The sequence below is a fragment of the Aphelocoma coerulescens genome, unplaced genomic scaffold (genome assembly GCF_041296385.1).
Source record: "Aphelocoma coerulescens isolate FSJ_1873_10779 unplaced genomic scaffold, UR_Acoe_1.0 HiC_scaffold_92, whole genome shotgun sequence".
In the NCBI taxonomy this organism is placed as follows: Eukaryota; Metazoa; Chordata; class Aves; order Passeriformes; family Corvidae; genus Aphelocoma; species Aphelocoma coerulescens.
The window spans coordinates 248,208-274,494 of NW_027184074.1; the positions used below are offsets into that span (position 1 = coordinate 248,208).

Consider the following 26,287-nt stretch of genomic DNA (forward strand, 5'->3'; position numbering starts at 1 on the left):
CCTGTGAGAGAGAAAAGGGGGGAGAGCAAGGGAGTGGCAGGGACAGAGACCTCCCCTGGGGAGGGGCGAGTGTGACACTGTCCCCTGTGTGTGTGGCCTTCCCGAGCTGGGGGTTTCACACCTGAGCCAGTCTGGGTAAGGGGGGTGGTGTTCACTCCCCCTGAGCAGGGGTTACCCCCCACCCCCAAAACTCCTCCTGCTCCCTTGGGTGGGGGATGGGGGTGCAAACCTGGCCTCAGCAAATGGGTCTGGGGGCTGGGGCCTCCCCAGCCCAACCCCAGCCAGGGCTGATTTTGAGGACAGCTCTGGGCTTGGCTTTCTGGTGGGTTCATTCTCCTCCCTCAGCCTTGTTTACTTCTTGTAGTAAAGAACTGTTCCTCCTTTTCCTGTGTTTTTGCTTGGGAGCCCTGTAATTGTGGGATTGGATCCGAGGGGATCATCGGGGCACTGCTGGGCCCCATGGACCAAGGGGCCGGTGTGATTTTGAGAGGCCCTGTGGATCCAAGGAGACCATGGTGCTCCTGCAGGTCCTCACGGATTCACAGAGTCCATTGTGACACTGCTGGGCCCAAAGAACCAAGGACACCTTTGTGACCCTGCAGGGCCCACGGAACCAAGGGAACATGGAACAGCTCTGGCTGCCTTGGGCTCCTGGGGCCGCCTGGCAGCTCCGGCTGACCTTGGCATGGCGAGAGCTGCTTCTCACCTGCCCTGGAGCGCTGGGGCTCCGTGCTTTCCTTCCTATGGAACAGAACTGTCCTTCTCCTCCAGGGGCCCGTGGCCAAAATTGAGATTCTGCCTCCAAAATTCCATCTATCAAAGGATTGCTCTGTGATGAAAGGTGCCAGGACAGACGGGTCTGGCTGGCCTTGGCCTCTGGCGGTCGCCTCTCATCTGCCTTCCAAACACTGGGGCTCCGTGCTTTCCTTCCTATGGAACAGAACTGTCCTTCTCTTCCAGGGGCCCATGGCCAAAACTGGGATTCTACATCCAAATTTGATTATGTAAGGATTGTTCCCACATGAAACTGCCAGGACAGACGGCTCTGGCTAGCCTTGGCCTCTTGGGGGCCATCTCTCATCTGCCTTTGAAACACTGTGGGGCTGTGCTGTTCTTTCCATGGAAAAAAACATCTTTCAAGTCCAGGTGTCCATGGCCAAAACTGGGAATCCGGCTCCAAAATTCCGTATATCCAAGTACAGATCCCAGACAAAATCTGCCAGGACTGACAAGTCCAGCTTCTCTTGGCTTCCTGAGGGCCAGCTCTCAGTTGCCTTTGAAATGCTGGGGCTGTGCTTCTCTTCCTGTGGAACAGAACCATCCTCCTCCCCCAGCTGCCCCTGGCCAAAATTGGAATTTGGCCTCCAAAATTCCATCTATCCCAGGATTGCTGCCAGACAAAAGCTGCCAAGGCCAACAGGTCTGGCTGGCCTTGGCCTCTGGTGGCCGCCTTTCATGGATCACAGGAAGACAGTTTGTTTTATCACAGATACTATCCATGGTTAGAACCACCCCTCGATCTCGTGCCCACCTATAGGTGGCATCTCTGCCTTGATGACCTGAGGCATCATGTCCCCACGATTAGGGCTAACAAAAAACACCAAAACCACAAGCAGGTAGATCAGGCTGAAAAGATAGAAGTGTCCCAGGTAGACTTGGACTGGAAACACAAGGGAGAGTTGTTCCTAGCTCAATGGGCCCATGATGCCTCAGGCCATCAGGGCAGAGATGCCACCTATAAGTGGGCACGAGACCGAGGGGTGGATCTGACCATGGACAGTATCTCCCAGGTGATCCATGACTGTGAGACATGCGCTGCGATCAAGCAGGCCAAGCGGGTGAAGCCCCTGTGGTATGGTGGGCGGTGGTCCAAATACAAGTATGGGGAGGCCTGGCAGATTGATTCCATCACACTGCCTCAAACCCGCCAAGGCAAGCGCCATGTGCTCACAATGGTAGAAGCCACCACAGGATGGCTGGAGACCTACCCTGTGCCTCACGCTACTGCCCAGAACACCATCCTGGGCCTTGGAAAGCAAGTCCTTTGGAGGCATAGCACCCCTGAGAGAATTGAGTCCAACAACAGGACTCATTTTAAGAACAGCCTTATAAACAAACACCTGGGCTAGAGAACATGGCATTGAGTGGGTGTACCACATCCCTTACCATGCACCAGCTGCAGGCAAAGTGGAACGGTGCCATGGGTTGTTGAGAACCACCTTGAAGGCACTGGGTGGGGGAACTTTCAAAAATTGGGAGCAGCATCTGGCAAAGGCCACCTGGTAAGTTAACTCCTGAGGTTCCACCAATAGAACTGGTCCAGCCCAATCTGAATCCCTGCATACAACAGATGGAGATAAGGTCCCAGTAGTGCATGTCAGAGGTCTGTTAGGAAAGACTGTGTGGATAAATTCTGCCTCGAGTACAGACAAACCCACCCGTGGGGTTGTCTTTGCTCAGGGACCTGGTTGCACATGGTGGGTAATGCAGAAAGATGGAACAGCATGTTGTGTACCGCAGGGAGATCTGATTGTTGGGTGAAAACCATCTGTAATGTGGAATGCTTGTATACCCCTGCTTGCTGAGGGTCACTGTCACTGTTCGTACACAGCTGTATATATGTATATGTGTATATGTATTGATGTGTGTGTGTAGAGTAAGAATATATTCGTTTGGGCATTGAGCCAATGATACGGGATAAGGGGTGGAATGTCTTTGGGGTGACTTTATGATGTGTATCCTGTATCACTGCCCTATGCCCAGAAATTAACTTTGTGCCTTTCTATGCCTCTAAACTGAGCCTGAGAGAGGGAAGGAAAAACTGAGCAAAACTTTTTCAAAGCAGTTTGCAGCTTGTTCAAGGTCACACAGAGATAGGGACTTTCTTTTTCCCAGCTGCAGCAGGGGAGGGAGGAGGCACCCAGCTTGCTGCTTCCCTGGTCAGCTTTTGGCCAGTTCTTCAGCTTCTTTTTCTCCAAAGGGAGACTGAGAGCTGAATTTTTTTTTTGTTCCCTGGAATTTTGGATTTTCTCCCATTTCTGCTGGACTGCTTCAACATCAGAGCAAATCGGGTGGACTTGCCACCGAGCACAGAGGGCCTGGCCCTGGCCCAAGCCCCAGCTCCGAGGAGACCAAAGGGAGGACTCTAACTAATTTTCCCAGTTTTTCCTCCACACTGAAAGATTTTATTATTTAGCATTATTTTTCTTTTCCCGTGTGTTTCTTAAATAAATAGTTTTTATCTCCTTCACTTTCCTTTGAGGAAAACTTATTTTTTCCCGAACCAGGTTCGGGGGAGGGGTGGTTGTGCCTTCTCTCAGAGGATATATTTCTAAATTTGGCCAAACCAGCACATATGCAAATGAACCAAACTTACAAAAGTGTGAAGAACTCCTGACCTGTTGTCTATCTTGGGGTCCATCTTGGCAGTAGCCTCTGGCTACCCTGAGTGTACCTTTGAAGGCCTTTCAAATAAATACCTACCTTTATTCCCTTATTCTGGTCTAGCCTCTGTTTTTAGGTGGCCTCTCAAGGCATCAGCAGGGGCTGCGATTCCACACTTGTGGAGACCAGAACCGCCCCCAGGATCCCAACACTGCCTGACAGCGCTCCGGACACCGGGATGGTCGCGCGTCCGAGTCTCGGCCACTGTGCTGCTGCTGCGTTTGCTCGTAGGCACACCCAGAGGCCACTGTTAAGCCCGGATGGTCTCTGGTTCCGCCCTCTTCCTGATCCCGTGCAGGGATGGAGCACTGCTGGGCTTTAAGGAAGCTGTTCTTGAAAACTTGCAGCGTTCCAAGCTCCTTTGCCCTCTGTGGAGGCTTGCCACGGAATCCCTCACAGCTGCCTCCGGAGCATACTCCTGTTGGCTGTTCTAAAATCCAGGGCCTTCGGGGTGCTCAGCAAGACCTCTGACTCCACAGTGTTGTGGAACTGGACCTTCAGGACAGGGACCTTTCCAGCCTGAGCTGCTCTCGTTCCTCTGTGTCTCTGCACAAAACATGGCATGGTGTGGATACAAAAATGCTGCTAGCAAGGATTTTCTTGCTATTTTGTAAGCCCGTGAGAGACTTTTCTCTCCCACAGAAGAGGCAGCAGAGTTATGTAAACAACCAAACACGTGCAGCCTTGAAAAGTCTTGTTTATAGTACAGTAGGAAATATTTTGACAATGGATGCTTTAGGATTTTAGCCAATCACCCCCAGGGGTGGCTGATCCTTTGTCCAATTAGACTATGAAGAAAAAAGTCTGTAAAAGAGTTTGTAAAATAATTAAATAAATCAATCTTGCTGCACAATTCCTGCCTGCTGGATCTTCTCTCCTCCTCCCTACGGCTGCGGGACACGGTGATATACCCTAGGGTTGCAGTAATAGCACGGAAGAGAGCGGCAGGAGGGGCCTGTGTGTCCCAGGGCTCAGGTTTTGCGCCGCTTCAGCACCACAGAGATGCAGGTCAAGTGAAGAAGCCAAACTGTTTATTAATAGGACGCGAAGCAAAGGGATGAGCTGGGAGGAAAAAAGGGGATGGGCAGGGTCTGAAGGCTGGAGGGATGGGGCTGTCAAAAGGGAGGGAGAGGGCAGGAGCTATGGGAGCTTTCCACAGGCTCAGCTGTGACCAGCATCAGCTGTGCCTGGAGCTCCAGCTGCTCTACTCTGTCTCCAGATGGTCTCATCTTGCAGGATATCTGGAGGTCTTAAAGGGACTCTGGTTCTGAGCCAGCAGATGAACGTTGTTCTGCAGCTCTTTTGTTGAATATTTCCTGAACTATGATGTTTATCGGGGAAGGGCTGTCGTCTCTCCTCAGGGCTTGAAGGGCTGGAAGAGACAGGAACAGAGCCACAGTCAGAGCCTGGATCTGCGGGAATCCAAGCAGACCTTCCTGCCAGGGCCATCTCACCCACTCCTGCCATGGTCAGAAGACAGCAGGGGCAAACGAGATCAGCCCAAAGGTGCTGGCCATGAAGCTCCCCACCGTGTCCCTGAAATCTCTCTGTGCTCTGCCCACGTCACCCCGAGTCCACACATGGAGCAAAGCCCCCCACAGCCAGGGCAGGGATTGCAGCTCCCGAGCCAGGCATTGCAGCTCGCCCCCGCCAGCCCCCGCTGACAGCCCGCTGCCCTCACTCACCCTCACTGAGGACCTGGAGCTCTTCCTTCTGCCCCCTCAAGAACACCCTGGCAGTCCCTGGGAGCACAGAGGCGGTCACGGCCCCGCGGCACAGCTCCCTCGCAGCGGCGCTGCCAGCCCCGTGGCCACTCGCTCTCCTGCCCCGGCAGGGCTCAGCCCGGGCCCGTGCCGCATCCTGACGCCCGAGGGCACGGCTGCGAGAGGGCGGCAGCGGCCCCGAGGGCAGGCGGGGCTGCACGGCCCCGGGCACGGCTGCGAGAGGGCGGCAGCGGCCCCGAGGGCAGGCGGGGCTGCACGGCCCCGGGCCCGGATCCCGCTGCCGGGGCAGCAGCCGGGGCTGGGGCCGAGCTGCGGCGGGGCGGGGAGGGGCCCCGGCCTCGTGGCTCACCCATGAACCTGGCGGCCGCCTCTCGCAGGGACTGCTGTGGGCTGTCCACGAACGGCAGGGCCTGGTGCAGGAGCTCGGCCGCTCGGCTCCTGTCCTCTGCCAGCTGCAGAGAGCGCCAGGAGGGAAGGGTTGGCGCGGGCTCAGCCCCTTGGCCGGGCTCTCTGCGCCCAGCCCTGGCCTCCCCTGCCCGCACGGCCCCGAGGCCCGGCCAGCAGCCGCTGGCGCCGGGCTCTGGAGGGGGCCGAGGGCCGGCTGCTGCCCGGGGAGCCGCGGTGCCGCCCCGCGCCACGGCCCAGCGGGGCCGGGGCTCCATCGGCACCCGGCTCGGGGCCAGAGGAGCCTGGAGAAGAGCCCAGGCAAGGGAGCAGCGTGTGGGGCGCAGGCTGCCGCCCCTGGTGCAGCACCGCAGCCAACTCCACACACTGGGCTTCACCAGGGGCAGGGGGCTTCTCCAGGCTCAGCTTGGGCTTCCAGGCGGTCCTTACCAGGCACTCAGCAAACTTCGACAGCTGCTCCTTCTTCACCAGCTGCCCAAGATTTCTCCTCTTCAGGAACTTGGCTGCACAAATCAGCGTTTCGCGAGAAGCCTGGAGAGCAGCAGAGACACGGAGGTGGCACCACAGCCCAGGGCACAGGACCCGCATCCCCGTTCCAAGGCCAGGAGAAGACTGCAGCCTGCGAGGCGTCAGGGCAGGAGGCAGCTGAGCCCCCTCCCAGGAGGACACATCAGCCCACGAGTCCTCACCTCTGCCACGTTCCGATTCTCATCATGGCAGTGGAATAAAAGTGGGAGTAGGCTCTGGCACACAATTGTCTTAAGGGGCTTTTTTCCCTCATCCGCTACCAACTCCATCACCTTGCAGAAGAGGTGAATGGAGAGTATCTGCACATTGCTGTTGTCCTGGCGTAAAGGAAAAAACCTCAGCAGCAACTTCTCCAGCCCATGTGGGCAACGGCCTAAAAATCCACAGGGCACAAAGTGTCTGGGCAGCAGCCAGTGTCAGTGGCTGGGGGCACAGAGCCTTACATTTGCAAAGAGTGGCAGGAGCGCCTCAGCCAGTTTCGGGGCGGTGGTGCTGGATACCAGGATGTCTTTGTTCTCCAGCACATTCATGAACACAGAGAGGGACATCCTGACCACCTCTCCATCTGCATCGCCCAGCAGCTTCACAAGCCGTTGGGACAGGCTGCCCATCCTTCTGGCCTGTGTGGAACACAAGGCTGTGCTGTGAAGCCATGAACGGCTGCACTGCCTACACCACCCTGGCCCTGCAAGCTCGCCCTGCTGCCGCAGGGCCCAGAGGCCAAAGGCCTGTCCCGAAGCACTGGGGCAGCTGAGCTGGGAGGCAGGAGAGCTGGGAGCAGCTGCCTCAGCTCCTGAAGCCCAGCCAAGCCCATGTGACTGCTTTCCCCAGCGCAGCTTCAGCCGCTGCCGCCTTCTCACCATCGCGGGATCCTTGCTGAGCACCACGAGGCCTCTGAGTGCCAGGCGACATCTCTGCCTGCACTTGCTCAGCAGGTACCTGGACATGATCTCCAGGATGCTGTCACCATATTTACTCAAGTCCAGGCACTCGAGGACCTGAAAGGCACAGGGCAGTGACAGGGGAGCCGGCCGGCAGGAGCCCGGAACCGCCCAGGGCTGGGCCCAGGCAGCAGCGCAGGGCGCGGGCACCGTCCCAGGCAGCTGCGGCTACGAGAGGGCAGAGAGGCGGGAGGCAGCTCAGCGAGGCAGCGCTGGCCGTCAGGCTCACCTCCACAAGGAATGCCAGGAAGGGCAGATCCCAGCGTGGCTCCTCCCTGCTGAGTGGTTTGAGCAGGTGGAATGCAATGCGGGAACAGAAGGGGATCAAGACCTGGCGCATCTCTCTGGTAGGGGGAAAAAGGCACCAAGACCCTGTGCCAGGGGGCAAACATCTCCCAGGACTGACTCACAGAGGTCTGGTCTTCCCCACCACGTTGCAAGGGGACCTGGGTGCTCTGGGAGGCAGCTCCTTCTGGGCACCCTCCCCTTCCAGCCTTTTCCAGTCTGCTTGGCCGTCCCTCGGTGACGAGGCCCCACAGGGACTGTGTGGGGCACCTCGGGCACAGGGCACAAGTGCCGGGGGCAGTGGGGAGAAGGGGGTCTCACCTGGCCAGCAGACCCACTGCGTAGTGCTGGGTGTCAGCACACACCAGCGTGTCCCAGCCACGCTTGCGCTCCATAGCCACCACCTCATTGTTACACCGCAGTCGACAGAGCAGAGCCTTCATGACCTGCACTGCAAACCTGTGTGCAGAGCAAAGCCCAGGTCACACTGGGAGCACTAGCACTGGCCACAAGGGCATGGGAAGGACAGGAGGACTGGGACCTGTTGGGGTTGGTGGGAAGGCGGTGTTCCTCCCGGCATGCTCTCCAGAAGTGATCAACTTCCTCTGGCATCTGCTGTGTGGTGATGACAACTTGGAAGAGCAGAGCCACAAACAGGCAGGCTGAATGAAGGTTCATTGCCTCGTGGCACTCGGGCACCTGGACAATCACCCACAGCGCCAGAGTTGCCTGCAAAAGAAGCAGCCCGAGACAGCGCTCAGTGCTGAGCTGTCCATGTGGCAGGGCCCGAGGGGAGACGCAGGGGGAGCACCGGGCCTGGTGCCCCCTGAGCCAGCCCCTAGCCCAGGTTTCAGCCCAGCACCTGAGGCAAGGAGATGCAGTGGGGGAAGGATGGAGAGCTGGTGAGGATGTGACCTCGGGGTGAGTAAAGGCCAGTTCCAGAAACTCACAGACAGGGCAAAGACATCTGTATCATCCCCATCAGAGGTGGACATGCTATGCAGTGGCCATTTGGGCATCACACAGAGCAGTGTTGGCAACACCTTCTCCACTGCTGGTCCCAATGATCCTATGAGTCTCCACATCATTGTGGCAGCTCTGTGGGATCGGAGCTCTGAGTCAGGGGCGTCTCAGTCACAGTACCATGCCCTGTGCAGCTGTGGGGCCCAGGTGACAGAGCCCTGATGCCCTGAGGGGCAGGGAGGGAGTATGGCAGCAGGCTCAGGAAGCAGAGGGCCCCGAGGGTCCTGGAGCTCTCTGCCTGTCTGGCAGACCCCATTGGACAGGTAGCACAGGGCAATGAGCCCTAAGGGCTGGTGAGCCCTGAGCTCTCAAGGCAGCTGGGCCCCGTACCTGTCGCACGATGGGGCACAGCGCAGGAGGGTCAGCACCACATCAGTGGGCTGCTCTTCAGCCAGCCTCAGAAGGCTAAAGCCCAGCTTGGCGCCCACAGTGACATGGGACCCGAGACTCTGGTGAATCTTCCTCACCATGGCTGGCACCTGGAGGAGGCATGGGGAAGACTTGGAGCACTGTCCAAGGGAGCAACTTCCCCAGCTGCCCCCAAGAAGTGCTTCCCTTCCCACCGCACTGTGCGGGCCTAAAGGCTGAGGGGGCCCAGCAGCCGTGGCTTGAGGGGGCACACGATCCTTGGAGTCTCCAGCCCTGGCCCCAGGCTGCTTACCTGCTGCTGAGGAGAATCAGCACTCTCCTCAAAAAGATCCAGACTGGGAGCATGAATCCCAGTGGGAATGGGCATAGTGTCAGTATTTGGGATGCCCTGAGTCTCTCCGGTGTCGGTGTTTGTGATGGCCATGTCCTCAGTCCCTGCCATGAGAGTCTTCGCTGTGTGATCATTCATTGGACTGTCAGAGTCTTCTGAGCACTCAGGTGAATCTGTGCTGACATCAGGCTGTGCCTGGAGCTCAGTCAGCCCAGAGTCAGGCTCAGCTGTGCCCTCAGTTGCTCTGGTGCTGGTCTTTCCACGCCGAATACAGATGAACTTCCGGAACATCTGCGGAGAACGAAGGACAGGGAAGAGAGGGATGTTCCATGGGGTGCTCCAGGCGCAGTGCTTGGCTGAGCAGCGACAGCAGGCCCAGCCCAGGTGGGGATGGCTGCAGGTACCTGCACTGTTCTCCGGAAGCGGCCGTGGGCACGGTCCTTCTCTTGTGTCCGGTCCAGGGCTGCATCTGGCAAAGAGCGAGCGCAGCCAGAGCTGAGGGGCTGCGGGAGAGGCCGGAGAACGCAGCCCAGCCCTGCGCTCCCCAGGCAGGGACAGCCCCGGGATGCCCAGGGGATGGAGCACCGCTGCTGCGGGGGGTCTGGCCTGGCCCCTCTTCCATCCTATCCATGGGTCTGTTCCCTGGAGATGGGATGGGGTGGGATGGGATGGTGCCAAGCTGGCTGCCGCCATCAGCCCTGTGGCCCAGCTCTGTCACTCACTGTCCTGCCGTGGCTGGAACTGCTCCAGCTCTTCGGGCTGTTGTGCTGGGGCAGCTGCAGGGCCTTTTTTCCCCCTGAACACTTTGAACAGGCCACGGAATCTGCCCGCCATGTTGCAGTCTGGCCTCGAGGGCACCTTCAAGAGAGATGCCTGGGGAAAGCTCTGAGTGAACAAGTCCTGCACTTGTGCCTTGAAGGCACCAGCAGCAGAGAAGCCTCAGGAAGGCTACAGGACAGCAAGTCCTGCACCCTGGTCTCAGAGGGCTCCTGCCACAAGGACAGGAGACTCCTCGTCAAGGATTGTGGTCAGCAAAGCCAAGGGTCTGGCCTTGAGGGCACCGGCCACAGGGATGGGAGATGCCTCGGAAAAGCTCCGGGGCACCAAGTCCCATGGTCTGCCCTCGAGGGCACCTGCAAAAGAGAAGCCTCGAGAAGGCCACAGGTCACCAAGTCCTGTGGTCTGGCCTCGAGGTCACCTGTAGGAATAACGCCTCGGAAAAGCTCCAGGTCAGCAAGGAACGAGTGCGCTGTGCGGGGGCTCCTCACGGCACCGCTCTGTCCTGTCCTGTCCCGTCGCGTGCTCCGAGCACTGTGGCGTGGCCGCTTCGCTGCCAGCCCCTATGTCAGCACGTGTCACAAAGGGCCCTGGGACATCCTGTCCCGTTCCATCCCACGGTGACCACTCTGAACCGTGTCACAAAGGGCCCTTGCACACACCCCACCTGCCCTGGGGCCACCCCCAGCCCACCCCAAGTGGCCCCAGTTGGAAGGAATGCCTTGCCCCAAGTGTCTAAGAGAGCCCAACAGGAACTTTAGCATCGGCTCCAGCCATAAGCAAACGCTCCCCTGCTCTGTGGGCTCAGGGCAGCACCAGGAGCCCCCACGGCTGCCGCCGCAGCCGCCGCGGGAAGGGCTCGGGGTCTTCCACAGAAGCTGGCACAGCCTCCTTGGGACATATCCCGGCCGGTGGCCATCCTAAAGCCGGGGCTGTGACACAGACAAGGAACGTGTGGGCCAGGGTGCGAATGCTGCTCTGACCCCTGGGGCCCAGGGAGCGCTGAAATCAGCAGGGGTGGCTGAGTCCCCTCCGAAGCAGACCTGCCACTCCCGAGCCCTGGCAGCGCTGGTGCCCATCTCCTGCCCCAGAGACCTGTGCCCCCGGGGGCTTCTCTGCCAGAGGGCAGCCAAAGCCAAGGTGCATTGGGGGCTGTGCTCCTTCCTACAGGGGGCTGTTGGCAGGAGCAGCTGGAGTGACTGGGGGGAGCGCTTGGTATCTGACAGGAGATGTTGCTCCTTCCTGGAGTGAATTTTTTCATGGAAGGGATTAGCAGTAGCACCAGAACAGCATCAGCTGCTGAGTTTCACAGGGCAAAGAGATTCTACAGAGACACTGTGATGTTTCCTTGTGCTTTTCTGTCTTTCTTGCATTCTGGAAATGAAGGAATCGGCCCAGCCTCTGATATTCAACATTCCCATTGCTGCGTGTCTGGCTGTGGCAGCTCACGTCCAAACACAACTGCGTCCCTGCTGAGCAGGGCAATGGACGGCCACAAACAGGGAGGTTCCCCAGGGAACATCAAGGGAGCCACCTGGGGAAGTGCAGAGGATAGGGATAGCTGTGGGAGGAGAAGCTGTTCTGTGTCTCTGATGATGGTGCCAGCATCCTGAAGGAGCAGCCAAGACAGGCGCTGGAAGCACACAGGTCCCACCCTTTTCTGCTGTCACATGGACTCGGGACACACTTGTTGCCACAGGTCCAGCAGACGTGATGCAGGAACAATGGAGGGCCATGCACTGGTAGGGAATGGCCTCCAGCAAGAGCGAAGCAGGATCCTCTGGCAGCAAAGCCTGAGCTTGTGAACCGGGCCATCTCCTCTGCACACAGCAAAGTGCTTCCCTCCGCCCCTGAACGTCTGCCAGCACTCCCTGCTTTTCTTTAGTGCCGGCTGCATCTTCCTTTGTTCCAAGCAAGTCCAGGATTTAGTTTGGAAGCTCATGTACGTCTCTTTAAGGGGCCTGCATGCAGGAGAGGGATGGCACCTGCAGTGCAGGGCTTGTGTCCCATCAGAGTCTCTCTCTCACGATGGCACCAATGCCGCTGCCTTGGAACGCCTGACTGTGGAAGGCGAGTCTGCCCTCAAGCACGGCCACTGAAGTCAGTCAGGGGCACAGGCTGCAGCTGAAGCTGCCAAGTGTCGCTGTGAGGCTGGCAAGGCAAGAGGAAGCCATTGTAGCCAATTCTGCTGGAGCCTTTTGCCCAGCCACGTGCAGCTGTGCCCACAGTATGGCCCCGTTTGGCGTCCCGGCTGGTGCGGATGCCTTGTTGAGCTGGTGCCGGCACTGGGGCTCCTGCTGTTCCTGTGCACGCTCTGGTGCTGTTTCTGTGGCGTCCAGAGCTGTTTCAGCAGCAGCGACTCGGCAGCCCTGCTCGAGGAGACATCGCCGCCCTCCCCATGGTGGCAGCAGCTGTGCAGGCCCAGAGCTCTGTGTCAGGGTGTCACGATCCGCTAATACGAGCAGGGGTCGTGATGGTTCGTTTATCGATCTCAGAGTGTAAAAGGACACAAGAGATTTCAGTTTTAATATGAGCAATGCACCTTTATTAAGTGCCCACAACACAGTAATGCAATAGAAGAGAGAAAGAGAGAGAGAGAAAGAAAACCAAAGTAGAGAGGAAGAAAGAGGGGGGGCAATAGCTACCAACGGATGAGACGAAGTCCTTGTGGTCTTCTGCCAATAGATTCATCTTCTTTCCATGGGGAGATCTTGGGCTCAGTAATTTCAGAAAGTCCCTTTATAGCCCTTTTCAGAAGCGAGGGGCAACTGGCCAAGAGGTTGGGAAATCTACAGCTGTTGTTATGGGGCCTGTTGCTTTGGGAAACAGGTACAGGACAGACGTACAAGACAGGTGTACAGGACAGGTGTGCAGGACAGGTGTACAGGACAGGTCGTTCCTTTCCACTTCAGCACAGTCCTTCCCGCCTGGGCAGCAAGAACGGCACAGTCCATTGCAACCTGCACTAATTTTCCTCAGGAATGCGTCCCAGTTCCCAGCGGGCACACCTGCAGGCAACACTTGGCAGACATCCCACCTCAGCCAGGCCAGGACTCCTGTGCTCAGTCTCTATCCTCGGCGATGATCATGAGGCAGATGAGGGATCTTCGGACCGTCTCTTATGCAGGGGGGCCTTGGTCACAGCACCGTGGCCTGGGCAGCCACAGGGGCCCGGGCTGGCCGCCAGCCCTGCCTCTGCCCACAGCCCCTTCTTGGCAGCAGCCAGGGGCCGTGCCCCAGCAGGGTCCCCCCGCCCTCCTTGTCCCCAGCCAGCCCAGCCTCAGCACCTCGGGGTGCTCCCCACCCTCCTGCTGAGGCCCGGCCTTGAGGGCTTCTGCCGCAGGCCTGGGAGATGCTTCGGGGAAGCGCCAGAGCAGCCGGGCAGCAGGAACGAGGCGGCTGCCTGGAGGCTGCTTATGGCCTCTGACAGCCACTTCCTCGGGCCTTCCCACCACCCCAGCCCCTCAGGGGCCTCCTGTTGTTCTGCCAAGGGGCAGAGGCGATTTAAAGGACACAGAGAGCACCGGAAAGAATGCTCTTATTTTACTGTGAAATTAAGGAACCTCAAACGTAAAATGATACATTCAGTAAAACTAGGGGCTTGGCTTTAGCAACAAGCAAAAATAAGCAAGGTAATGCACCTAATTATTACTATCCAAGAGAAAGGAGAGTGATTTAGAAAGATGCATCACCAGTTGCCTAAATACCTTACCAGCATCCAGATCTGCAGTCGTTGGGGAGCCCCATTTTGCAGCAAGGATCTGGAGAACCCTTCCCATGAATTGGGAAAATCCTATGGGTGCATCTACCCATATGTGAGGCCTCCAAATTTGCCCCAAACGTGGGTCCAGCTTTTATAGGCCCAAATCAGGAAGTCCAAGTGACTTGTGTTTTTAGCCCAGAAACACCTGGATCTGATGGCACACTTTGCAACCAGCAGGGGCTACAGCTTGGCCAGTGCCAAGGCCTTGCCTGGGAGGGTTTCACCTCAGACACCCTGCAAACAAACCTTTATTCATGTCAGCTGGGGAAAGTTTCTTAAATTATCCATTTCTTGCAGATAACTGTACGCGGTGATGGGAAAGTTTCTAAAGCAGCCCGTTTGGCGTTAAACAGCTAGCATAAGCATCTTTGTCATCTGTTTTTAGCTGAATAATACTGAGGGTGTTAGTCACAGATTGGCCAGGGTTCATCTTGTAGGTCAGCTCCGGCTGAGGCCTGCTGCTCAGGCCTCAGCACATCAGTCGCTCCTCTGACTTACGGGATGAATCACGGCTGTCAGACGGCCTCTGCAGTTGTTGCACATAGAGTTGGTTGATCTTGAGGCGTAACTGCGAGCTGCCTTCCCTGTACTGTGTGCTGGATGAGTCATACAATACAAGGAACGAAACAAGGAATAAACAAGAAGGTAGCAGCTGCACAAAGGGAAAGGAGAAAGAGTCTCTTTGAACCACAGACTCCCTGGCAGCCACAAGAATATATCTGGTTCCCAACATTCCCATGTCTGGGTTGGTACATGGGCTAATTTTCTCATCTCCCGAGTTGTCTGTTTTCCTACTTTTCCATTGTCATCAATTTGTAAGCGACAGTTGGATTCATTTTCTTTCCTGCAAACTCCTCCTTCTTCTGCCGGTAGTCTAAAACCCCACGATGCTGGAAAATCACATACCACGTTTGTGTGGATTGGTCGGCCATAAGGTCAGGGGTGGCAGCCGTCTGGTTAGTTGTTATCTCCGAGACAGCTTGCAGTCTTCTTATCCAATTCAGATTATAGGCAGGTTCTTTGGCCCCTGACACCAGTTGGCTAGGGCTCCATGGAGCCGCTCCATAATGTTGTAGAACTCTCTCAGGTGGCCGTTCATCATGTCCCCATCTTTGGGAGCTTCCCTTACTTAGGGAGGTGTCAAGAGACCATGTTTCTCTGACCAAATCATGATCTACTTTGACTCCGAGCCCCATCCCCTGACTTTGTGTCCGTGTCCCTGATGGGCCTATTGTTAAGGATGTGCAGTGCATTGTGGGGTATGCCCAGCCCCTGTCCTGGAGGGATCCCTGCTGAGTTAACAGATTTCGCAATCGCCCAGCAGGACTCCCTGGAAAGGCAACCACTTCCTTGGTCATGGCGAGAAAAGACAGACCCACAGTCCTTTAGGAGACCCTATGCAGATCCTTCGTAACCTATTGGCCTTTACCCATCCCAGATCCTCTGTAACCCATTGGCCTTTACCGATCCCCTGTATCCCTATAAAAGCAAGCCCTATGGGCCCCTGTAGGGCTCAGAGAGGGTTCTCGTCCCTGGCTTTCCCCTTCACTGGAGGGGACCAACAATAAAGCTACCTTCCGTGCAGAACCAGCCACACAAGCCTCTCGTCTCTCTCTCTGGTCTGGTCTGGCCTGGAGGCTGCCCTGCAGAGCTGAGCTGGAATCACGAGCTGACAATCACTAAAGAGCTGACAGCCTCTGCAAGAGCCCTCCTGCCAGCAGCTGAGGGAAGACACCGGGCCTCGGGAAGGCGATTCTTTTCAGGACCATCTCCCCAGACCAGTCACCTCTTCCTGGGTCAGAGCCACTGACCCCATCCCCAGCTGTATTAGTGCATCAGTGAGATGGGTTCTGCACCAGGATAGGTGTCCATCTCCCAGGTTTCTCAACTGCTCTTTCAATAGCCCATTCATTCCCTCAGGTAATCCCACACCTTGGGGATAATATGGTATGTGGAAACCCCACTGAATGTTTTTCTGCTCAGCGTACTGCTGAATTAATTTGTTCTGGAAATGAGACCCATTATCTGTTTGACTGGGTAATGGCATTCCGTAATACAGAATTATTGTGTCTATAGTACAGATGGTGCTATGCTGAGTGGCCTTCTCACAAGGATGGGCAATCAAATACCCAGGATATGTGTCTACGGCAGATATATTTACATTCTTGGTCCTGGGGTAAAGGTCCAATGTAATCCATTTGCCAAGTTGGTCCGGGCAATTTTCCTCTTCCCAGCTGTCCTTTTACAATGTTTGGCACCGGGCGTTTGTACATATGTTGGCACACGGGGCATTGAGCAATTCTAGTTCTACTCTTATCGAGTGACATGGCAATGCCACGCTCTTGAGCCCACCTGTAAGAGGCTTTTTGTCCAAGGTGCACACATTTTTGGTGCACACATTTTGCCAAGCCTTCGTGATCCTCCTTTGGAGGGAACTCTGGTCTGGCTTGGGAAATCTTTGCCCGGTTGCCTGCAACAGAGTTATAAAGTCGCTCTAAAGTGTCTGTGTCACTATGGGCATCAACATGAATCACAGTCACATCAGTTCTTTGCACCATTTCCCAAAGGTCACTCCACAGTTCCTTTCCCCAGACCTCTTTGGAGTAGATTTTCCAGGCTCTGCCCACCCATGTCGGTAGGCACAGAGCGAACCCATTTAGCTACCGACCAAGAAGCAGTATAGGAAAGGCATTCTCCTAGATCTTCTTGTTTTAAAGCCATATCAATTGCATAGAATTCAGCATATTGACTGCTTTTCCCCTCTCTTGTCATTTCTAAAAACTTTTCTGAATGAGGATGGTCAGCTACTGCTTTCCTTTTCCCTCCTATATATTCAGCTGACCCATCCGTAAACCAAGCATGTTCTTTTTCCTGTGGCATTAGTTGATCTCAAGGCTTTTCCCACTTCCCTGGAGATTCCCTCTCAGCTGTGAAGCTGGCACTCACCTCTTGGTCCCTCCCGGGGGCAGCTGCTACTGGCTCATGAAGAGTGGCTATCCGCCCCGTTCCCACCTTGGCCCTATCCCGAATATACCACTTCCACTTTACAGTACCACACTCCGGAGCGTGCCCAATCCAATGGGCTTGTGGGGACCTTCTGACCCACTGCACAATAGGAATTTCCGGATGAAGAGCCACTTCATACCCTATGGTAAGTTGTTCTGTTTCCATCAGTGCCCAATAACCTGCCAATAACTGTTTCTCAAAAGGTGTGTAGTTGTTTCCTGCTTCTGGCAACTTCCTCCCCCCAAACCCCGGGGGAACCTTTTTCTTTCCCTGTTTCTGCCAGAGGCTCCCATCAGCATGTGACCCATTTACAGGTACATTTAACTCAACTTCTCCCTTTTGCATAGGCCATAGATCTAAAGGCCTTTTTGACTAATAGCCTCTTTGCCTATTTCCCCTGGTTACTTTATGCAAAGGGATTGAGATTTGTCTCAGATGCAGAATATGTTGTCTCCAAAAGACGAATAATCCAATAAATCTTGGTGCCTCCTTTTTACTTTGTGGCACTGCAAACTCTAAAATTTTCTGTTGGGCTTTGGGGAAGATTTCCTGATGCCTGCATTGCCACTGAATTCCCAAAAATATCACTTGAATTTTGGTAGGGTTAATTTCCCAGTCTTTCTGTTTCCTATGATCCACAACTAATTCAAGGACTTGTTGCACTTCCTCCTCATTGCTGCCCTGGACCAAGATGTCATCTCTATAATGAATGAGTTGCATATGAGGAGTCAGTTTGATTTCATCCAAGTGTTCAGCCGATGTTCGATGACAAAGCATTAATGAGCCCCACCGAGTGTTGTTACTGACAAAGGCTCTCCAGGGACTCATTAGAGCAGATAATTGGGGGCCAGGATTGCACAAAGCTCTCAGAGACTCCCAGGCAAAAGCCAAAGCCAAAGTCCTTTGAAAACCCTGCAGTCCCTGGGAGCATTCAGGAGTCCCCCAGGGCCATTCCTGACCAAGGCTCCCCAGGGACTCCTTCCAGCAGATCCCCGAGGCCACTGGGATGTGGGGGGATGCTGAGGGCAGGACAAGGGGCTGACAGTGCCCAGCCTTGCTGGGGCTGTGCCCAGCAGGCCCCAGGGCCTCAGCACAAGGTGTCTCCTCCCAGCCCTTGGTGGCACAGACGCTGCTGTGCCCCAGGGCACCAAGACTTGGCTTCTCTTTGTCCCCCCCTGTCATCCCTGCCTCCAGTTCTCTGCTCTGACTGCAGCCTGGGGACACTTTCTCAGTCGTGTCCCTCACTGGGACCCATGAAAACTTCCAGAAACTTTGAAGTTCGATTGTGACTTGAATTCTTGAGAGGTTTGTGCCAGTCCCTGTCAGGGACTGATGTTCAGGGACTGATGTTCAGGGCCTCAGCACCAAGGCCCGAGAGGGTCATTCCAGTCCTTGTGCTGTGTCTGTGCTGCCGAGCTGGGCCGGGCTCCTGGCACAGAGGCAGCTCCTGGCAAGCGGCAGCGCTGCAGAGAGACAGCTCTGGCCAGGAGCAGCTCCTGGGCACAGCCCAGCAGGGCCGGGGCACTGCCTGCAGCCAGCCCGGGCACAGCACAGAGGCACACAGGGCTTCAACTCAGCCGGGGCTGGGAAGGGGCTGGGAAGTGACTGCGGGAGAATCACTCCCAGCCCCTGGCACAGGAAGCCTCTGGCTGCAGGACACGGCAGCTGCAGCTCCTGGAGGGATCTCCTGAAGCTGCAACATCCCCCTGCCTACGGATTCTGTGAATACAACTCAGAGCATCTCGAGTGCAGGGGAGGTGAAATGCTCATGAGGCTCTGATGGGCTGAGGGTTTCCGATCACTCCCAGAATATTTCTAATGCAAGGATTTTGATAGAAATGAGGACATTTCCTGAGACTTTGTTTTCAGTTTCCTGCCATTGGAGAATGGCGGGGAGGGAGGATAAATATTAAAGGTGTTATGAATTTTGTCAGGTCCCTGGGACATCCGAACTGTTACTTTCAGTGATCAGCAGGTGCACAGGAGATCCCTCGTGCTTTCAGCCACTTCTGTGCCCATGGACAGCACCAGCATCACCTTGGCTGGACCCATCAGGCTCAGTCTGAGCTGTCCTTTCTCCAAGCTGCAAACAGAACCTGCCCCCAGCCAGTGCCCTGCACACAGGCAGGTTTCTGTAGGGCCAAGGAGAGTGCACAGAGATTTGGGGTCTGTGAGTGCTGGCAGGGAGAGATCAGGCACAGGGAAACAGCTCCAGAGGAAAATCCCCAGGAAGCAGAGATGAGATCAGGGAAGGAGAGAAAACAAACCCAGCAATGTGTCAGGGAGAGTTTAGAGATCCCCACAGGATCCCCTCCAGTGCAGCCCCTCCCTCTGAAGAAGCCCCCTCCCTCCTGTGCCCCCCAGCCAAGCCTCTGCCCTCAGGGCCGGGGCTCCAAGGCGTGAAGCCCCTCCTGTGCAGGCAGAGCTGCAGCAGAGCCGTGGGGCAGCTCTGCAGCCCCGGGCCCAGTTCCCTCTGCAGAGCACAGGGCTGGGAGCAGCTGCCCGGCCCTGGAGGCTCTGGGAGGGGGCACCGCTGGCTCAGGGTGACGCTGGCCCCAGTGCCCGGCTGTGGGCAGGGCTGTCAGTGCAGCCAGGGCAGCAGCTCAATCTCCCTTCATCCAGTGCCAGCTCTGGGACTCTTGGCTTTCTCCCCGAGGTTTCCTTCCAAGCTGGGAGTTTCCTCCAGGATGCAAATGTGTCCTGGAGCATCTTTGTGTTATCTGAAAGGCCCAGAGAGAGGAGAAAAGCAGAGATGCTACAAGTGTGAAAATGCTGTTGGCTTGGTGAAATGAGCCCGGTGTGTCCTCGGCTACGAGTGTGGTGCTGAGACCTTGAGAGAGGGACGGACATTTGGGGGTCTGTGGTAGGATTTCTGATACCCAAGAATACCAGGAGAGATATGGGGGAGCTTAAAAACAAAAACCCCTGAACTCTTAAACACAAAAGAGTGTCTGTGTGTGTTCCAGGGGAGGGTGTACAGGAAATGGCTTTGACTGTGGTTACAGATCTCCTCTAACTCTTCACTGTCTTTTTCTCTGTGGCAGAACCCAATGCCCGGACACAGCCAATGTCCAACAGCAGCTCCATCAGCCCCTTCCTCCTGCTGCCATTGGCAGACACGCGGCAGCTGCAGCTCCTGCACTTCTGCCTCTTCCTGGGCATCTCCCTGGCTGCCCTCCTGGCCAACGGCCTCATCATCAGTGCCGGAGCCTGCGGCCAGCACCTGCACAGCCCCGTGTTCTTCTTCCTGCTCAGCCTGGCCCTCAGCGACCTGGGCTCCATCTGCACCACTGTCCCCAAGGCCATGCACAATTCCCTCTGGGGCACCAGGCACATCTCCTACTCAGCATGTGCTGCTCAGGTGTTTTTCTTTCTGTTCTTCCTCTCAGCAGAGTATTTCCTCCTCACCGTCATGCGCTATGACCGCTACGTGTCCCTCTGCAAACCCCTGCACTACGGGACCCTCCTGGGCAGCAGAGCTTGTGCCCACATGGCAGCAGCTGCCTGGGCCAGTGCCTTTCTCTACGCTCTCATGCACACGGCCAATACATTTTCCCTGCCCCTGTGCCAGGGCAATGGCCTGGGCCACTTCTTCTGGGAAATCCCACACATCCTCAAGCTCTCCTGCTCCAAATCCTACCTCAGGGAACTTGGGCTCATCGCTGTCAGTGCCTGTTTGGTGTTTGGCTGTTTTGTGTTCATTGTTTTCTCCTATGTGCAGATCTTCAGGGCTGTGCTGAGGATCCCCTCTGAGCAGGGCCGGCACAAAGCCTTTTCCACGTGCCTCCCTCACCTGGCCGTGCTCTCTCTGTTCCTCAGCACTGCCATGTTTGCCCACCTGAAGCCCCCCTCCATCTCCTCCCCATCCCTGGATGTGGCAGTGTCAGTTCTGTACTCGGTGGTGCCTCCAGCCCTGAACCCCCTCATCTACAGCCTGAGGAACCAGGAGCTCAGGGATGCCCTGAGGAAAATGATGACTAGGATGCTTCTCAGAAGCAATAAACTCTCTCTTTTCTGCTCCAGAACCTTCAGAATGTAACTCTTTACAATCTTGGCCTTTTTTTTCCTCTTTGTCCATATTTTCATTGGTGCTTTCTCTTATTCTTTTTCTGGTGTTATTCTGCTTTATATAAAGTACTGTAGTACTACTCCTAGCATTTCTACATGAACATCTACCTTTCTTTTGAAACACAAAGACTTTCAGGAGGCTTCTTCTCTGTGCATTTGAATCAAAACAAGGGGCTGCCCTGACCTTTGTGTCCAAGGTTTGTTCCTCAGCCCTTCTCTGGCTCTGCAGGGCCTGTGGACTCTGGCCTGTGGGCAGAGCTGGAGGGAAGAGACTCCCAGCACAGCAGCATGGCCAGGGACAATGGCCCTGCCTCTTCCCACCTCTGCTCTTCCCAGCTCCACACTCCCTTTCCCAGCCCTTCTGAGGGTGCAAGGCTGGAGTGCTCGGGCAGCTCGGTCACTGTCCTGCTGCGTGTCCGTGCTGTGACCACAGGCAGGGACAGGCCACGGGCACTGCTGGGACACAGCCGGGCTCCAGCACAGCAGCTCCATCAGCAAAGGGCATCTCCTGAGGGCAGGGCAGGAAGGCTTCGCTCTCCTCCAGAGCTGCTGTCAGGAATGTGCCCCAGGAATGCCCTGGCAAAGCAAACCCCAGTGCCCAGGGGCAGGGGGGAGTGTGCAGGGGGGGCACGCAGCAGTGTCCTGGCACAGCCAGAGCTCCTGGGATGGACCTGAGGGAGCAGCAGAGCAGGGTCTGGGCTGTGCCTTTGTTCCAGGGACAGCCTGGGAAGGTGCCCTGGGCAAGTGTCCCACACCAGCCCCTGCCACCACCAATCCCAGCACTGACCTCTGCCCTCACCTGCAGGAGGTTGTTTGTCCCTGCACGGAGGGACACCAAGTGCCCAGGCCAGCAGTCCGTGTTTGCTCTGTCCTGAGGAGCCTTCAGCAGTGCATCGAGTGGGTGTGGGGAGATGAATCCGAGTGAGCACAAACACCATCAGCAGCACTCGGGGCTGGCACAATTCCAGGGGCACAAACAGTGCCCTGAGGCCACTTCACTCCCAGAGTAATGTCCTCTGGGAAACCACCTGAATTCTTTGATGGGCTGTGCTGAGAACTGCATGGAGAGAAACCTCCAGGGCAGGGATGCTCCAGGGAAAGTGCTCAGGACAGCCAAGGGCTGCACAGAGAGACACCGGAGTGGTGTGTTTGTGGGGAGAAATCACAGCTGCCTCCCTTCGGAATCGCCCCCAGGACCTGGACAGGCCTGTGCTGTGTTCTGGGAACTGACCTGGAACTGAGGGATGTGGAAAAGGCCTTTGGTGTCAGGGATGTTGGGAAGGCTGGGCAGGCACTGGCATTTGTCCCTCAGGGATTCCATGAGGGTCCTGCCAAGATGAGCTCTGCTCCTCCTTGAAGCCCTTCACGGGCACAGAGGGCTGAGAGACCTTTCCAGGACAGGCTCAGGCCAAGGAGCCCTTGAGTCTCTCAGCCCCACGTCAGTGCCTGCTGAAATTCAATCTCCCTCCCCATCCCGCAGCAGCCCCGCATTTCCCTCCTCCAGCCTTGGTCTCCAGCACAGCCACGGGGGCTCTTGGGGCTCTTGGCTTTTCCTGCAGCCACCGAGGCCGGCTGAGCTCTGCCTTCCCCACACTCAGCCCTGCCCAGCGCAGGCAATGCACAGAAATTCCCTGTCTGTCCCTGGCCTTGCTGCCAGCCCCGGCAGCGGCTCCGCGGCCCCTCTGTGCCCCGCTGCCCCAGCCATGGTGCCACAGCCCCTGTGCAGGCCCAGCCCAGGACAGGAGCGCTGCGGGTGGGAACGGCCCCTGGGCCGTGCTGCCCACAGCAGCCTTGGGGCTCTGCGCTGCTGAGCTTTTGACGGGGTACCCTTCCTTCCCGGAGCAGGGTGAGAGAGCAGAGGAGGCTGCTGTTCTGCTGAGCTCTTTATTTCATAGTCTCACAGCTTTCTTGAAGGCAGAGTTCGAAGGGGGTTACATGATAAAGGCAAGCAGTGACAGCAAACAGCAGGCAAACACAGCTGCTTCTTCTATATGCTCTATACGCTCTATATATTCTGTATGTTCTATACTCTATATGCTCTATACTCTATATGCTCTAGACTCTAGACTCTAGACTCTATATTTTTTCTTGCAGAAGTGTGGATTAGATTTGTTAATTGACCAATAAGATTAACACACGATTCTAGTTTTCCTTTTCTTAACCTATCCTGGTCTAATTCTAACAGTCGTAAGCCTTACACCAGTGTTACACAGGTATTACACAGATTTACATGTACAGTTTCTATCAGCTCTTATTGTTTATGTGAACACTCTATCTAAAAAAGCTGAACAGTACAGTTCTATCTATATTTTGTCTAAAGTAAAGAATTCCGTGAAAAGGTAACACTGCTGCAATAAGAACTGTGTTTAAGGTCTCTGCTGCAGCTTTTCAATGTTTAAGGCACTCAGCATATATTTCTACTATAGGTTAAAAAATCTGTATTTCTATTTCACTTTGGTGTGACTTCATGTATCTCAGCTTGTCCAAAGGTTTTAATTCAACCCCTGTGCTTTGGCTTCCCTCTGGGCCTGAGTCCAGAGGAGCTTTCACTCCAACAAAACAGAACACTACAAGAAAAGTAAATGGAGTGGGAACTCAGGAGAGATTGAATTTTCTCTGATTCAACTCAAGGATTAATGCCATAGACTTCTGAGTGGAAGAATAATTAATTCATTCTCCTTAAGACAATAAATCAAGAGAATAAATTAGACTTTTGTATCAGGTCTGAGGGAGTAGATTGCATCCAACACAAGTTTTTCCTGTATGATTTTTATTTTATTTTTTATTTTTTTATTTTCTCAGGAGGTTGTATCAAGGCAGAAGAATTAAATTCGAGATATTTGTAGCAAAGAGGTCTCTGCTGAACTGATTTTTCCAAATAAACATATCCCTTACCCCATATTTCCATGACTGTAAGTTTTTTTAATTTTGGACTCTAGTATATTGTACTGTATGTGTATTCAGAATACTTTGCAACAGTTAAATCTGCTTAAATTTCATTTCAGACATTTACTTAATTTTAAGAATTCACCTAATTTCAGCCATCTTTAAAAAAGTATTTTCACACTTTTTTTTTTTTTGGTCTGTTACCTTTTCTGTGAGGAGGATCATCATTTGGGTTTTCTCTTGGTGCCTCACTAATGCACTCTCAGAGCCATGCTCTGTGTTATTCATGTAGTAGTGGTCCGGGGTTCATGGATGGCTACTGCAGTAAACTTGATGGCCAGTAGTGAAAACAGCAAAAATAATGATGAGAGGAGCCACAGACGTTGTGATGTCTGAGAACTGTGAACTGCCAAAATCAAAAGGTCAGTACTCCTCTGGTTCAGAATGTCCTTCAGTTGGAGCTGGAACATACTTTGGGCTTAGAGCCTGAGCACAAGAGGCTGTAGCACCTATTTTGTTGAGCAGTTCCCTATTTCCCTCCTCCATACTCCACTGCATTCCAGCATGTGATTTGCTGAGCTGTAGAATGTCCCTGAGTGGTATGATTGCCTGGAGTGCTTGAAAATTTGGCTTCACATTCCTCAGTTCCTTTTCAGCATTTTCTCTGTTCCCCTCGGTGCCTCACACCAGCCCCTGTTTTACTTCTAGATGGAGAACAAGGTAACAAAATACAACTTCTCTTCCTGTGTACTTTGAGGGGTTCTCACCTGTGATAATAAATGAAATAGCTTTCATTCCTTTTGATTCCTCCTGGTATGATGCAAAGAAAGGAAAGGCAGCTGGAACTATGGCTTTTTGGGGTGGCTGTTATACCAGAGCCCTGGATCTGTATTAGGGATATTCGTGTTGTCCAGACTGTCTCAGCAGAAAGAGGGAGGAGTGGAATGTTAATGTCAGGAGCTCATCCCTGTCCGTGATTTATTAAAAGAAGCCTGGCTTCATGTCTTAGGCCCTGAATTAAATACCTGCAGTTTGGCTGCATGAGTGTGTATCAATGTATCCCACTTCTGTGCAATGTCTGAAGGCCAGGGAACTGCCTTGGTTACCTCTCCTACTGGCACTGCTACAGGAGAAGGAAAGAAATCCAACTAATTTTTAATCAGCTAACGTGTCCCTTTTGGATACAGAATTCACTGAGAGCCATAAATACAGTGCATGGCTTTAATAAAGCATAAATGTGAATTTTAAACCACACCTGGAGTTGATGTTGCTTGGACTGAATGTGTGCACAGCCCAATGTTTCTCCTCGTCGTCCCTATTATGAATTTCTGCTATTTTTCCTCTTTATTCCTGTCTGAACAAAAGCAGACTTTGTGCCACTGAGTTGAGAACATCCTTCTCAGGCTTCAGGAAACTGCCCCATCTCTTTGTTCACCATCTCGAGTGCTTTTCTCACTCCGAGAGGATGGTAACACCACAGGGACTCGTGTACTGACTGTGAGCAGCAAACTTTGGCCCTGGTGAAGCTGAAGGACCATAAGGCAAGGCAGGAATTTGTTAGGAAGTTCTCACTAATCCCTGGATTTGAAGGAATGATGGAATAAACTACAAACCTTTTGCTTCAGGCACTGGAGCAGATGAATTTTCTAACAAATAATATTGTTTTGAGTGTTACTGAGCTCATTCACATTTGAGGGATTTTTTCTTTAAAAAAACCATTGATTTCTTCGTACCTGAATAGCACAGCTTTTGAACAGCTGGGTGCTTTTGTGTTCCTTCTCCCGTTGATGATGTCAGTGTGCCTTTTACTGCATATCCAAGGACAGCTTTTAATTTTTCTCATTTTTAGCTTCACTTCCTAGTTTTTACAGTTAAGTGCATTTTTTATGTTGTAGGTCACCTGTCACATTTCCCTCGGGCAGTATCTGTTCACTGCAAGTAATTCAGCCTCTCTCTTTCTGTTTCATCTCATGCTAATGGCTGGGAGATGTTATCTGGGCTAGCCAGGCTAAGGAACCTCCTGTTCTTGCCTGATTTTCTTTAGCTGAGAATCTTCTGGCTATCTCACTGCTCCTTGGAGTATCATGTTGCTCTGGGTTCTGCAGATAGTTATCTGAGGTGTGAACTGGCCAGATGAATTGCTGCCCTTTGTAAATGGCTCTGTTTAAATTTCTGTGCTATCTTGGACACCGCTTAAGGTGTTGGGTCCTTCTTGCTTCAGGTGCTGTAAATGGGAAGATGAGAAATTCCTTCCCATCACTGATGAAAGTCCTCGCCAATCTCCATATCAGGGGAGATCTGTAATGTGATGAATTTCCTTTGCTGCAGCATCTGTGCCAGCTTTTCTCCTTTGTGTTTGATTGTTTATAACATACACAGATACATGTTTTACTTAGGGAAAATCTGGGAGCATGGTGTGTTCATACCTACTCGGTAACATATTTTCAGTACATATAACACGTGAATGGAAAAAGGGAAGTGCAGCACAATGAGTGTGTTTTGGGTATCTCCTGCAGATGTTGAATCTGTCCATAAGAAGAGATTTTTAAGAAAGTTTTATTAATGAACATTGCATCATTACTTTTTTTATGTTTGCAGCTGCTAAGAGGGAAGGAAAGTCCCACGTCTCTCTTACACTTGTTGAAACACAGCATGATTTGTTGGTGTATATAAATTTAAGCTAGCTATTTCTCATTTGACTTCATTTTGCTTTGTGCCAAGGTCCTCTGGAGTAACT

The 26,287-nt window shown here is 54.2% G+C and overlaps 2 protein-coding genes across 2 annotated transcripts; one reads left to right on the forward strand and one right to left on the reverse strand.

Annotated features, from left to right (window-relative positions):
* Positions 1 to 4,493: 4,493 nt before the first annotated feature.
* Positions 4,494 to 9,884, reverse strand: LOC138102594 (maestro heat-like repeat-containing protein family member 7). The gene is made up of 15 exons (XM_069000317.1): positions 9,773 to 9,884; positions 9,455 to 9,519; positions 9,012 to 9,341; positions 8,681 to 8,829; positions 8,278 to 8,425; positions 7,869 to 8,056; positions 7,649 to 7,786; positions 7,272 to 7,386; positions 6,962 to 7,099; positions 6,545 to 6,721; positions 6,263 to 6,418; positions 6,003 to 6,104; positions 5,518 to 5,620; positions 5,130 to 5,186; positions 4,494 to 4,816 (listed from the first exon to the last, which is right to left on the reverse strand). Exons 1-15 carry the CDS (start codon positions 9,882 to 9,884, stop codon positions 4,695 to 4,697), a joined length of 2,100 nt encoding a protein of 699 aa, XP_068856418.1. The 3' UTR covers positions 4,494 to 4,694.
* A 9,779-nt stretch (positions 9,885 to 19,663) lies between these two features.
* On the forward strand, positions 19,664 to 20,635 carry LOC138102592 (olfactory receptor 14J1-like). Its single transcript, XM_069000316.1, has one exon. The coding sequence runs from the start codon at positions 19,664 to 19,666 to the stop codon at positions 20,633 to 20,635; it is 972 nt and encodes a 323-aa protein (XP_068856417.1).
* The last annotated feature ends 5,652 nt before the right edge of the window (positions 20,636 to 26,287 follow it).

What these genes read in the sequence shown, in the direction of transcription:
- LOC138102594 (XM_069000317.1), bottom strand. Translation starts at nt 9,884, where the DNA reads ATGGCGGGCAGATTCCGTGGCCTGTTCAAAGTGTTCAGGGGGAAAAAA. An exon ending in GCTTCCGGAGAACAGTGCAG is followed by an intron (nt 9,342 to 9,454) that starts GTACCTGCAGCC and finishes CGTTCTCCGCAG; the next exon opens with ATGTTCCGGAAGTTCATCTG. An exon ending in TCAGCAAGGATCCCGCGATG is followed by an intron (nt 6,722 to 6,961) that starts GTGAGAAGGCGG and finishes TGTTCCACACAG; the next exon opens with GCCAGAAGGATGGGCAGCCT.
- LOC138102592 (XM_069000316.1), top strand. Translation starts at nt 19,664, where the DNA reads ATGTCCAACAGCAGCTCCATCAGCCCCTTCCTCCTGCTGCCATTGGCA.